At 35.1% G+C, this 14,104-nt stretch overlaps 1 protein-coding gene across 2 annotated transcripts in view; it reads left to right on the top strand.

The window, feature by feature from the left end:
* LOC121428753 (potassium channel subfamily T member 2-like) overlaps positions 1-9,927 on the top strand; it is a 104,873-nt gene extending 94,946 nt beyond the window's left edge. The window contains exons 25-30 of one of the 2 annotated variants that reach the window (XM_041625571.1): positions 535-720; positions 1,667-1,795; positions 3,518-3,556; positions 7,863-7,983; positions 8,771-8,858; positions 9,170-9,927. In XM_041625571.1, the coding sequence (XP_041481505.1) occupies positions 535-720; positions 1,667-1,795; positions 3,518-3,556; positions 7,863-7,983; positions 8,771-8,858; positions 9,170-9,320 (714 nt within the window). In that variant the 3' untranslated portion in view covers positions 9,321-9,927. The remainder of the gene's footprint in view (positions 1-534; positions 721-1,666; positions 1,796-3,517; positions 3,557-7,862; positions 7,984-8,770; positions 8,859-9,169) is intronic. The other variant, XM_041625572.1, reaches the window with a different exon arrangement.
* The last annotated feature ends 4,177 nt before the right edge of the window (positions 9,928-14,104 follow it).

Here is a 14,104-nt window from a genome sequence, read left to right as displayed (position 1 = left end):
GGTGGATTCATATTTTCATCAGGTCAGAGTTTTCATTGGAGACTTTCATTCCTACAAGTGTCGAATCATTTTTTTTTGAGAAACGCTCCTACTTTTAAGCGGTTTTCCAACTTTTATTTAAAGTAAATCCATTTCGGATTCATCTCCTGTATTTTTTGTTCCAATATGTCTTCAGGGTTAGTAATTCTGCAAGCCTCATGATCCAACATATCGTTTTTTGTTGATAGTAACAATACATCAACATCTAAGCAAGGTAGCATTTTATGTAAGTCATTTCATTAAGGGCAAGCAGTGATTTATATTTTCATGTTTATATGTATTCATTTGTTTCCATGTATCAGACTGTGAAGTAGCTTGAGTAAAATCACACTCTATCTTTGAGACTAAGCAGATTTGGACAAAGCAGATTAAGACCAATCAGCAATTCACCATTTTATTATATTGCCATTGTTTTGTGATATAGCAATATATTTTGTGATGGCATTCGCTGAATAAATGTTACTTCACTTTATATATTATATTTACACATTACAGAAAGAGAAGGAGAAAGGTTCCAACATCTCCTATATGTTCCGCCTGCCTTTCTCAGCGGGGAACGTTTTCAGTGCCAGCATGCTGGATACATTGCTCTACCAGTCGTTTGTGAAAGAATATATGATCAGTTTCACAAGGCAACTCCTGGGGCTCGACCAGGCTCCCGGTTCAGGCTATCTTTGTGAGGTATGTCTTGAAGCGATGCTGATGATGACGTTGGTGGTGGTGGTGATGTGGTAATATTGTTGAAGATGATTGTGGTGATGATGATGATGTGCATGGTGATGATGTTGATAGCGACGGTGCTCATAGTGGGGATGATTCTGTTGGTGATGGGGAGAGTGGTGTAAGTGGTGGTATTGGTGATGAAAATTATGATGGTGATTTTGATAAGATGATGTTGATGATGATGAATGTGGTGTTCGTGGTGGTAATAGTGTTGATTGTATTGGTGATGATGATGACGACGATGATGATGATGATGACGATGATGATGACGATGACGATGACAACATCATTATGATAATGATGATGACGATGACAACGTTGATGATGATGATATTCATGGTAGTGGTGTTTGGTTGCGTTGGTGACAGTGCTTGGGATGATGATATGATGATGATGATGATGATAATGGCGACGACAATGTTGATGATGATGATGTTCATGGTAGTGGTGGTTTTGGTGTTTGGTGGCGTTGGTGACGGTGCTTGGGATGATGATGATATGATGATGATGATGATGATGATGATGATGATGAAGATGATGATAACAACGACGATGATGACGATGATGATGTTCATGGTGGTGGGGTTTGGCGGTGTTGGCGACAGTGCTTGTGTTGTGGATGATGATTTTGTTGGTGTTGGGATTGATGATGTCTATTGTGGTGTTTGTTTGAGATGGCAGTGGTATGGTGCTGGGGACGTTAGTAATGATGATTTTGTTAGTGATGGGAATGATGGTGGTATTAGTGATGATGATGATGACGACCATGATGACGATGACGATGATGATGATTGAGATGATTGATATGGATGATGTTGATTGTAGTTTTGTTGATTGAGATGGTGGTATTGACAATGATGATGGCACAATAGTAAATTATATGTATAATTATCTATCCTCACAGCTGAGAGTTACACATGAAGATATGTGGATCAGGACATATGGCAGGCTCTACCAGAAGCTCTGTTCAACAACCCATGAAATACCCATCGGTGTCTACAAAACACACAACCATTCCGACAACAAATCAGAGGTAAGCTTTTTAGTTGAACAGGGTCCCGTTGCAGAAAGAGTTGCAATCAATCGCAACTCTAAAAATCATGCGCAACTTGATTTTCAACCAATCAACAGCGCGCATTTGGGACTTGCGTTTGATTTTTTGACTTGCGTTTAAACGCAATTCTTTCTGCAACGGGCCCCAGGTCTAGGTCATTCACATAACAAAGAGATTGAAGTAGATGAGAAAGTCCAATTCACCTATCCGACGGCGGCATCAGCACTGGTACCCTCCTGTGTACAAAGTAAGATCAAATGCAAGATAAATTCTATTTGAAACCATATCTGTTCATTTTATTAGTTCCTGTGAATGTATTAATTAATTCAATTAGTATAGTCATTTTTTTCAAGCAATCTGCTTATGACAATTCTCCTGCAAATTGTGAATATCATATAGTTAATCATTTTTGTCTGGAATTATCTTTTTAGTACTCTTTATTCATCATTCAAGCCAAAAATGCTAACATATTTTTATTATGTTATGAAAAATGTATTATACGAATGTTATGGATGCAGACGAAAACAATAAATCAAATCAAGTTATCCCATCAGGTTATATCCTTCTAAAGGCTGGGTCATATGCAGTGCTTTATCATATTACATTCTATGTACTCTCTACACACTAAAGAGCTAATGTAGTCACTAATGACTCTCCTCTTGGAGTGGTAGAAAAAAATCCCTTTGGAATGAATTATGCAACCTTAAAGGTCAAGTCCACCTCAGAAAAATGTTGATTTGAATCAACAGAGAAAAATCAGACAAGCACAATGCTGAAGATTTCATCTAAGTCGGATGTAAAATAAGAAAGTTATGACCTTCAAAGTTTCGCTTATTTTCAACAAAATAGTTATATGAACGAGCCAGTTACATCCAAATGAGAGAGTCGATGATGTCACTCACTATTTCTTTTGTTTTTTTATTGTTTGAATTATACAATATTTCAATTTTAACGAATTTGACGATAAGGACCTCCTTGCCTGAAGCACAAAATGTTAAAATAATGGACTTTCACATGACAATGACGAGAAAATAAAAATGTTTCATATTTCATATAATAAAATACAAAAGAAATAGTGAGTAAGTGATGTCATCAACTCTCTCATTTGGATGTAACTGGCTCGTTCATATAACTATTTTGTTGAAAATAAGCGAAACTTTAAAATGCCATAACTTATTTTACATCCGATTTTGATGAAATTTTCAGTGTTATGCTTGTTGAATTTTTCTCTTTTTATTCAAATCAAGTTTTTGTTGGGGTGGACTTGTCCTTTAAAGAGTGAATTATAGACCCTTTTGAGTAGAATGCATCTTTTAAACAGGTTCACTCCAAAAGGAGGTAAAATCCACTCTCAAAAAATGCAAATATTACTCCAAAAGGATTGACATTGTTTTGCTCTTAGAGAAGAGAGATTAGGGACCAGATAAGCTCTTTTAAAGTATATAATGTCTGATATCATTACCAATGAACATGACAATGTTGATAAGTTTTGTATCATACATAACAGTATTACATAAATATGTGATAATACACACTCTGAGTGAATTGAAGATAAATTTGATCATACTCACTGGACTTATATAGATTGTTTTCCCAGAGGACTAGCTGTAATCAGAAAGATATTTTAAATGACAAAGCATCAGCATAAAATGAATACATTCAGACATTCACTCTTATCATAATCTAAATTTATGACACAAGTCCAAGCCCACATACTGGTCTATGCTACCAACGAATATGGTGAGTATATGGATGTTAATTGTGTCTGAGAAAGGCATACAGTATAACTTCATATCCTTCATTCATATATTATTTTTGGTCATAAATGAAATATACATCAAGCAAGTGCTAAATTTCCATCACTCGTGCCTCATTCACATTTCCTATGTAAAAATATTGAACAGTCTGACTTTGCTTAGTGGGGCCGTTACACCCGGTAGGTGTTTCATAAAGCTGTTCTTAAGTAATGAGTGACTTGATGAACAACTGGTGATCCCTTTCTGAAAAATGATATACTGATGTTATTTAGCGCCTAATAATAATAATAATAGGCATTTATATAGCGCCATCTATCTAGAAATATTCTCTTCCAAGGCGCGTTGTTATTATTATTATTACCCCGGCTTTAGCTCGAGCTGCCTTTCAGCGCTCATGTATTCAAGGAATTAATCCTGCCAGGTACCCACTCACCTCACCTGGGTCGAGTGCAGCACAATGTGGATAAATTTCTTGCTGAAGGAAATTACGCCATGGCTGGGATTCGAACCCACGACCCTCTGTTTCAAAGTCATAAGACTTATCCATTGGGCCACAACGCTCCACAACGCCTAAGAAAGGATCACCAGTCGTTTGTAACGTTGCTCATAACTTACGGATGGCTTATGAAACACCCACCAGGACGTTTTAGTCAGTGTAGGCTGAGCAACATTATTGCAAGCCTTTTTTTTTCATCTAATTCTATTGATATCAACAATGGAATGTTTGATATCAATAAATAGGAATAAATGAGAAAAGTGATTGCCATACCATTCTTCAGCATACACTGGCTAAAAAGTCTGTGTTTCACTAATTATTATGAGCGAATTAACAAACGAATGGTGATCATTTTCTGGTAAATAATGTTCACCAAATTTTTTTTTACTGATGGATGTTGATTTAATGCATCAGGAATGATCATCAGTTGTTCGTAAAGTCACTTGTAACTTACAAAGTCGCTTTTAACTAACAAACAATTTCATGTAACGCCCACCCAATTTGACAGTGCCTTTATATAGCCACATCTAGAAGTTCTTTCATATAGATTTTATAGGTTACATATGACTTTTTACACAGCTAGTGACATTGTGTGATGTCATTCTTGTGATAAATGGGATACTCCGATTTTTTTCCTTGTTTTTTTTTTTAAAGTGGGATTTTACTTCATAAAACCCTAATCAAGTTTCGACAAATTGTAATTTTGCATTGAAATGCTTGTTTAACCAAAAAAATGAAATTAGAAAATTAACTTTATCTGAAAACAACCAATATTGTCCATATATGGTCAGATATGATAGAAATGTAACTATTTAAATATGTACAATGTGTAGGGTCTTTAAATTCAAAAAAATATTTCCACTTATGTGATGGATGGTTATGAATTATCAATAATATCACTTTCTTTTTATTCATGAAGGATATGGGTCTATTCATTTTATATTTGTGTTTCTCTGATGTTACTATTATTTGATCATCAATATCTTTCTGTTAATATTCATAGGAAAGAAGGGTCTATTTATATTCAATTTACATTAGTCTTTTCTGTTTACATTCATTCAAGTATGTAATTTAAGTAAAAAATGATTTGAAGGAGTCAAAGTCAACATTTTCGGAAGCACTTTCTGGTAAAACAATTTATGACAACTCCATTGCACTAAAAATATCTGAAAATTGATCAAATCGATTTTAGGTGAATTGTAATTTGAATGAAAGAGGGTATGCTGGGCAGGTAATTTGGTCAGGAAGATGTGGCCAGCAGATATCTTAGTTTCAACAAGTAATGGCGGGATAGGCAAGGTCAGATGGCACCATTAGTGGCATTATTTTTCACCCATCTCAACTCATGCAATCATCATCAGGCTTCTTTCCCCCTCTTCATATTGTGTACACATAGTGTATAAAATCCTCATTCTTATGTACATCTATTCCATTGAACTGAAAATGTCTAAGCATTGGCCTCCACCCCTTATAGATAAAGTACCTCTGCTTTTATTTGTACACCATTTCTGCAACTACTGCATAGTACAGTGACAAATCTAAGATTTTTATTGCCCCCCCCCACCCCCTCCCCTGGTCATTTTTCAAATATGCTCTTTGTGCCACCCACTATACCGAATTTCTGGATCGGCCACTCAGATTGTCCTTTTATAATATATATTTCATTGTCAAATTCAACAGTCACTTTATGCAAACAGAAAAAGAACTTGGGTATGTGATTATACACTTACATTGCTCATAGAAGAGTTTGTGTTTCTTTCTAGGTAGAAATTATGTGTCTTCATTCTCACTTGAAATTAATTTAACCTCTCTGTCTCCTGTGAAAATCATTACACACCACTGCTTAAAGTATATCACATCGGGTCCATGGCATCATACAGTATATACAATGACTTGATATGTATTAATGTATTTTTATTCATAAATACCAATGTTATGGCTAATAAAACTGACATTTGCGTAACATTTAAAATCTAATGCTGTGCTTGGAGTTAAAGTATTCTAAAGACACTGAGAGTAAGATTTTGTATTGATAATTGTCTCTAGTCATTGATCGTCTTTATTATTCCTATAACATTTGCTTCGACATTGCATAGGACATTTTGATATTCCAAGTAAAACTAATGAACACTTCACTATCATTGGAAATTAATACAATAACATGTATAATAGTGTTTACTAAAGGTTATTAGTATATTCAGGAGGTTAAGCAGGAGTTTGAAGAAATTTCCAAGCAATTTATATCACACTTATCAATTTGAGACATTATATGGCACAAATGTTAAGCAGCAATGTTAAGGCACAGGTGTGGACTGGTTAAGCAGAAATTGGTTAAGTAATTTACAAGCAATGTAGTTCATGATTCATAATTTTGGACAAACATTAGAAGGCATGATTGTTTGCAATGTCTAAAGTCTTTATTAGAGTACACAATAATGACCAAATATATTTCCCACCAAAAATGTTAACCCTTAGTCTACTAGAACCAAACCATTCCCAATATAGAACCTATGGAAATTAAACAAATCAGGAGTTAAAGGTTTAATTTTAATTTGAAAAAGTATAAGTCATAAGTATAATATCATTCAAAGGGATATATATATATATATATATATATATATATATATATATATATATATATATATATACACAGTGTGTCCCAGAAAAAGGAAACCGGAATCCCGTCTTTTTCTTCCTCAAATGCAGAATTATATTTCATTAACATAATCATATAATTCAATTATTCCTCTTTATTTTGATACCTAACATAAGACGAACAATTCACGCATTAATGAACAAGACGTGTGAACCTAAGTCATACTCAAATCCCGGGGGGGCACTCAGTATATAATGCATAGTGGGTATGTGCCGGGGAGGGGACCCCCATTTTTACACTCAAATTTCCGTTCCAAGGCATAGCATTTTTGCCTTGTTGAGAAAAAGAACAAAAAAAGCCGCTCCAAGGCATAGCATTTTCTTCTTATTGAGAAAAAAGAAGAGAGAAATCCGCTCCAAAGCTTCGCATGTTTTTCGTTACGCCGCTCCGATAGCGTTGAATGAGCTGCAATTTTGGTGAAAAGCGGCCGCAGAGCTCCCCAGCGGAGGCCGCGCTAGCTGCACCACGCATGCATGACCGTTCCGTAGGGATGCATACGCGCTCACACGCTGGCGATCCGTTCCAAGGACCCCCGTTTTCACAAACATTTGTCGTTCCGAAGCTCGTTCCGAGGACCATCCTTTTTACAATAAGCCCGCTCCAAGGCCCCCGTTTTTTGTCTCGCCCGTGGCACACCCCACCACTTTTTTGGTCGAGTGCCCCCCCCCCGGGCTCAAATATTTGTGAACCCTCCCCCCCCCCCCCTTCCCCAGTGCCATTCCTGAATAGGTGAATAAGGAATGAATGATTGTTGTCAATTTGAGGAGCAACAATAGATTAGTTCTTAATTTATCAAAGTTTGTAAAACTATTGGTTAAAATTCAAATTCTGGCCTGGCCGCTGACAGTAGGGGTGTAGGTTTGTGAGTCTCAACTTGCAAAATGGGTATTTGCAGAGAATCATTTAACAATACTCTTCTAGATAATTTCTTAAAATACAAAACAATAATGTGACAAACTGAAACTTACTTGAATTCATGCCTGTTGAAATAGATAAATGTTGGATGACAAAAATATTGTTAGTTTGAGGTGGTTATACATTTCTTTCTTTCAGAATAATTTATATCTTATCAAAATAATTCTACAAAAATATAAATCAGCAAGGTGTATTTGTTTTCTGTTTCATTTTTATAATTAGTTATCAGTCACCATAGAGGATGATGACAGTTCATCATCTGGCCAATCAGAGGAAAGGAAAGAGATTGCTAATCTTGTCCGACAAAAGATGAAGAAGATGGATATCCCCCCGGAAGAATATGGTAAGCTCTAGTATTCCGTGAAATAAATAGTCAATGATGGTCTGTAGTTATAAACTACTGAAATCCTTGCATCTGATTGGCACATAATAAATTTGTCAGTGAAAGTGACTGATAAGATGCTTTGTGAAACTTTCCCCTATTCAGTACAGGAGCATTTCATAAAACAAATGTTCAATGACTTTCACCAATCGTATTTACTCAAAGCTTTCATTACACACAGTTGTCTCCCCACTAAAAACTTAACTATATCTTAATTGCCCCTTGCCTCTCCCCAATATACTAGTAGTCCATCGATTTTAACAAGAGGCCATACAGCTCCTCAAACTTAAATCTTCCTCATTCATATTAAAAAAAAAAATTACCAACTACCTTTTGATACTTAAATTTTCTTTACTTTGTTTACCCATTGTCATTTTATATGTTTATATATGTGTGTCATTTATCAATTCTTTGTAATTGTGCAACATTGAGACCTTCAAATTTGAATTAAAGACATATCTTTTCCAGCCATAGTGTTAATAATGTATGACCTTTTAGGGAGTCAGCACCTTTAAATGTTATTTACAGACAAATGGAAATGTGCAATATAAATGCTGTTCATCTGCATAATCACCGTCATCAATTTTGATGTATATTTTCTATTGAATTTTTTAATATAATTTACTTTAAGTTTGTCTATTTATTGTTTCATTTGTTGTCATTAGAAAGATTCTGATGTATAATTTGTATTGAATTGTTGAAATAAATGATTCAAATTGAATTTCTTTTTGTTTCCTTGTGATAACAGACAGTGAGGTCAGTGATAAGAGAAACAAGGTGTCCTATGTCCTCATCAATCCAAGCTTTGAAACCAAGCTAGAAGTGGATGATATCATGTAAGTATATCACTTCAAAGGCAATCTGATGCATTAAAGATAAATGAAAGTAGTTGATTTCATGAGAAAGTCTGTAAACAAGTTTACTGTCACCATATCATGCAAGTAGTAGATTTTTAAAAAATGCACAATTTCTTTATCTTTCAAATTTGGTGCCTGGGACACTTTGTGAAAACAAGATAATGGATGATAATCAACCTATTGAACTCAGTGAATGTCATTGTTCCATGAAAACTGAACCTTTTTAGTAGTTGCACCGATTTTAATTGATTGATCGATTCTGATCGATTGATTCTGTTCTTTTATTATAGTTTCATCATTCGACCTGCCGGTGGTCCCAAGACACCCTCGCCCATGCCTCCAAGGAGAAAGTTCAGCAGCAGGCGGGTCAAACCAAGGAATACTGAACCAAAGCCCCCACTGCAAGATCCTCAAGGGACCAACGTGGACACCAAGCTATAGGGCGCCCTCTCGTGATTGTCCTTAAAGGATGTTGACAAGGATGACTGATGGCTTTCCAAGACGGAGAGAGAGAGAATGGTGTGCCTTGATAGCAGATCCCACGCTGTCACCAACTGATCATAGGCAAAGGTCCACACAGATTTTATGTGGTCTTTCAGCTGTGATATCGAGATTCAACCACCTTTCTTCTTTGAAAGAGAACTGCCATTTATTTTTCTCCCTTCCAATCGCACTGCCAGTGGGATTGTAAGAGGTAATTCTGCTGTAGCAGCTGACCGAGCGGTGTATTTGATTTTATGACTGAGGCTTTCTGGAAAGGATACCAACAAACGTTTGGAATTCCCTGCATTGATCATCAGAACCAAGTCTCAGAATTCTAAGTATTTTGATGGGCGACATGGTTGACTCTGAGCAAAGAAGCAAACTTCCAAAAACAAATGATTGTTTTTTTTTATGAAGACGCTCTGGTTTGTTTGCTTCAAATGTTAGAACATTTGAGTATTCTCAAGTCGCAATTCTGTGAGACAGCATCCAAGTTATCAACGAAGCCTGCTATCCGCCGTCTAGAGTCAAGAGGATCTCTGGTCTTCTCTAGAAAGAAGAAAAGCGCAGTGTACATAAAGTCTTCTTGGAGAATGTTATTAGTGATGTCGTCACCTACTGTCAGCACCCCAAGTGCAAGACTGTCCCAGCCACCTATTGCATTTGCGTCCTGAGCCAAGAAGCAGACTTCTAAGAGTCTTTGTTTGTTGATGAAGAAGCTGCAGAAAAGACAGAAGTCATGAAGGGATATTGTGCATCCCTTAGCATATGACATATTGTTGATTAATGATAACATTCCCACATCAGAGGGGAGGGGATTCACAAAGATTTAAGCGTGACTTGAAGTCATGCTTGGTACCAACGATTAATACATAGTAGGATGTGTCCTTTGAGCATGATTTGATCAATGCTGTGATACATTTATACAGCACAAAACTTTGAAGTTAAGTGTAACTCTAATCACATTTAAGTCTTCGTGAAGACCCCAGTTTCACAACAGATGTGATAGATATCATCAACTCCTCCAGATTGCTTTTGACTTACTTGTTGATTAGTTTAATGAAATTAAGTTCTCTATGACTGAGTATTTTAACATTTGTAGAAAAAAAAGTTTGATTTTTTATGAAGTATATTTAGTGAGATCAGTGAAAGAAAGCGTGTGTTTTAGAAGGATATTTTTTTCATTTCCTTTATGTAGAATATAAATGCGAAATATAGGTTGTCCTCTCTGTCCTTTTTTAGCTCATTTTAGTTAATATAGTTTAATGAAAAACTAGAAGGGAGGCAGTATCACCCAAATGGAAAAAACATCCAAGTTTCTGCAAAATAAAGAATTCTGTATTTACACTTTTATGCCTGCATTTTATACAAAAAATAATGACTGTAAGAATGAAATATTTTTAGACCGGCTGATATATAATCATGAAATAAATCTCATGGGAGTGTTGCAAGAAAATAGTATTTGAAATCGATCTCAAATGGCAATTGTACATTTGCGATTGATGTTAAATCATTAAGTATATCAATGTATATTTTCTGTTTAATAAATATTCACCAGTGATTATTAGCAAATTTGGAATCGATTTCAAGAATTGTTTGAATTTTTTTATCCACAAAAGTAGATTTGAAAATAATTGCAAATTTGTAACTGCTTTGAAGACCACGATTGATTTTTTTTTTAAATTTGCAATTAACTCACGAACCTTCATGCCACATATGCAAGATTAAGATGGAAGATCGTGTACATTATTTCTTTTTCAAAATAACCGTTGTGCATATATTGTAAATATGTTTAAAGAGTTCTTTCAGTATGATGTAGCTTCATCTGGTCATGAGGCCATCATACAGTTCTAACATCTCATCTGTGATGGAGAAATATGTCTTTTGATTGTATGATATGCTCTCTGTTTTCCGGAACCATTTCATTCTTGATTTTGAGATCCTTGTAGTATAGATAGTCCCATATGTGCAATTTCTTGCAGTGACCTGAGAATCAGATTTTTTTTTCAAATTCTACCATGGCCCAAGTTACATGTATTTTTCATATAATTCATGCCTCCCCATCCAAGTTTAGCCTCACCCCCCCCCTCACGCCCATCCACTCTTGGAATCTTTTTAATTTCTAATCATTAAGAAATAATTTAGTGGTGTTTTCTGTACAAACTGCAGTACAGTGTACAGTATATATGGGATTTTGTTGCAATATTTTCCTTTCCCCTTCTGCTTTCAATATTAAATTTCTTTTATTTCATTAATTGTTTTTAAAATATCAAAATATATCAATATTTTCCCTCACTTTAGCGAAAATTTCAGTTCAATTTGGTTGTATTAAGGATTTTTCACAATGCTTTCTTAATATAATTCTATCTCAGGCATCCTCTCACCACATCCTTACAATATTTGAAATCACTTCATACCAATATTTTCAGAAGACCTCAGTTATTCCCAAGCCTTGCAATATTTCATTTCATTTTATCAACTTATGGCATAATTAAACATCTTAGTTTTCCCTCACTTATGTTAAAAAAAACTGCTGTATAAATGCAAGAAAGTGACCTCCCCCTCCTCATAACACACACACACACATAATGTTAATGGGTAAAATGTAAGAAATTGTCCCCAGAAGTATCATTACAAACTCACAATCTCTGATTTTTACCATGCTTGATTTGAATCTTCTTTCAATAAATTACATCCAATGAACATAGAGGGCAGCAACACACTGCAGTGTGTTGTATTTAAATGTATTGAAAATTGCGATTAGGAAGGTCCACTTTGCTCAGATTTTGTAACCATTTCCTCTCAGAGTACATTTTTGTAGACTGAATTTTTTTGTTTGTTTGTTCAATTTTATTAGATTTTATGGATAGTTAAAGCTCTAAGAAAATAAGTTAAGTAAATCAAATCTGTTAATTTATCTCTCTTTTGCTATTACTCTGTGAGTGTATTGTGTCGGTTCATGCTTTTGTTGGCATGCATGCCTACCACATTGTGCGCGCACTTCAATTGTCTGAGCGTGTCGAGTGGACATTCCTAATAGCAGCACTGCCGTGTGTTGCTGCCTTCCACGTTAGTTGGGTACAACTTTATAGGCCCTTCTTTCCTTTTCATCACCCATGCTCCTACAAAATTAAATAATGCACAATCTTTACCTTTATGAAAAGGCATTGAAAATGATCCCTATCCACCGATAAACAATCATGAAAAGATTGATTTTGTATTTTCAGAGGGGTGTTTTACAAGGAGTTAAGTGTTTCTCAGCGTCATGCTTAAATGCTGATGGGAACATGATTTGAAATGCACAATCTTATTGCTAAATAGGCAGAAGCGCACTCCACTTCGCTTGGTTTGACAAGTGCGGTGTGTGTCCCTTATACCGCTCACAACTGGAAATTTAAGTACGACTCTAAGTCAAACTTAAATTTTTGTGAAACACCCCCAGGTCTGCCCTTTTACATGCCGGTACTCTTAATTTTGTATCAAAAACATTCACATATTTGAAATCAGTACTCTCTATATACTCATATATCAGAAAGTTTATTATACCCAAAGGGGAGATTTTATGGAATGCACTTACACTGTCACACTTTACTTCACATTTCATATTTTTATCTTGTAAAGATTTAATATTTAATCATATTGACTTTCTGAGCTCTTCAAGTGACTTTGAAACAACGAATGTAGTACAGTATATTTGCATTTACTCAAACTCTTGCTACGTAACAACACATGTTAAAAGTGGCTTATTTAGAGAGGAGGAAAAAATGTAAATATAAGCAAAAATTAGGTACATTTTTTGCCTTTTTTGTAAAAAGATTGAAAATGAAAAGTTCTGTACAGTATTACTATGTGCCTTTTGTACTATTTATGCCATGAAATATGTGTACACCTATTACACAAACTATTTGTGCTTGATAATTGATATGGTCCATTTCTAAGTTGATATATCTTCAAGAGGAAAATGATTCTGCTTTTTATTTTTTTTAAGTGAAGTGAAATTTTAGAAGGAATACTTGATTAACAATGAAGATCTAGCTCAACTGTGGCCAGTCAAAAGACTAGATGTCAGTGTTACACAAAATGGTATTTACTTGTTTTGTGAATGTACAGGTCCTATCCATGCAGTGAAGTTGGTCATTATCAAGTTGAGACTTTTCAGTGTCTAAATATAATCTACGTGATCGTAAAGTAAACACGTGACCAGCTGCCCCAAAACTAACAATAAGTTGCACAAAATGAATTTTGAGACGTTCATTGAGGTTAAAACAAGGACATCATAAGCTTGAAAATGATATATAACCTTACCAAAATTGATCAACATTAGCCCTCACAAGTAATTAAATGCAGAGGAAATTCATTAAGAGTATTGAAATTGAAGAGAAAAAGGTGTGAAATTCATGGTTCGCTCAAGCATGAGATATGCACATTGTACAGACTTGGTAAAACTTACAAGCAGTGTGCAAAAAAATGATTTCAGAGGAACACTTTTAACTTGTCTTTTATTCAACTTTACAACTTCAATTATTGATAATACAAAAAACAATTCCATTTTTTAGGTTTTGATATTGGAACAACAAATACTAGTTTGGAATTTACAGAGAACCTTCCCTGGCGACTTATTGTTAGTTTTTGAGGTACACAGACTTGCCCTGTTACACAAAGAGTAACTTTAATAACAACTTAGTCATCCGATGGTAACTATGGTAATCACCATGGTAACATGTCTCAACAGCCAATCAAAA

Source organism: Lytechinus variegatus, chromosome 15 (assembly GCF_018143015.1).
Source record: "Lytechinus variegatus isolate NC3 chromosome 15, Lvar_3.0, whole genome shotgun sequence".
NCBI lineage: Eukaryota > Metazoa > Echinodermata > Echinoidea > Temnopleuroida > Toxopneustidae > Lytechinus > Lytechinus variegatus.
Note: the sequence above shows the minus strand (reverse complement) of the source record. Positions and strands in the feature narration are given on the sequence as shown.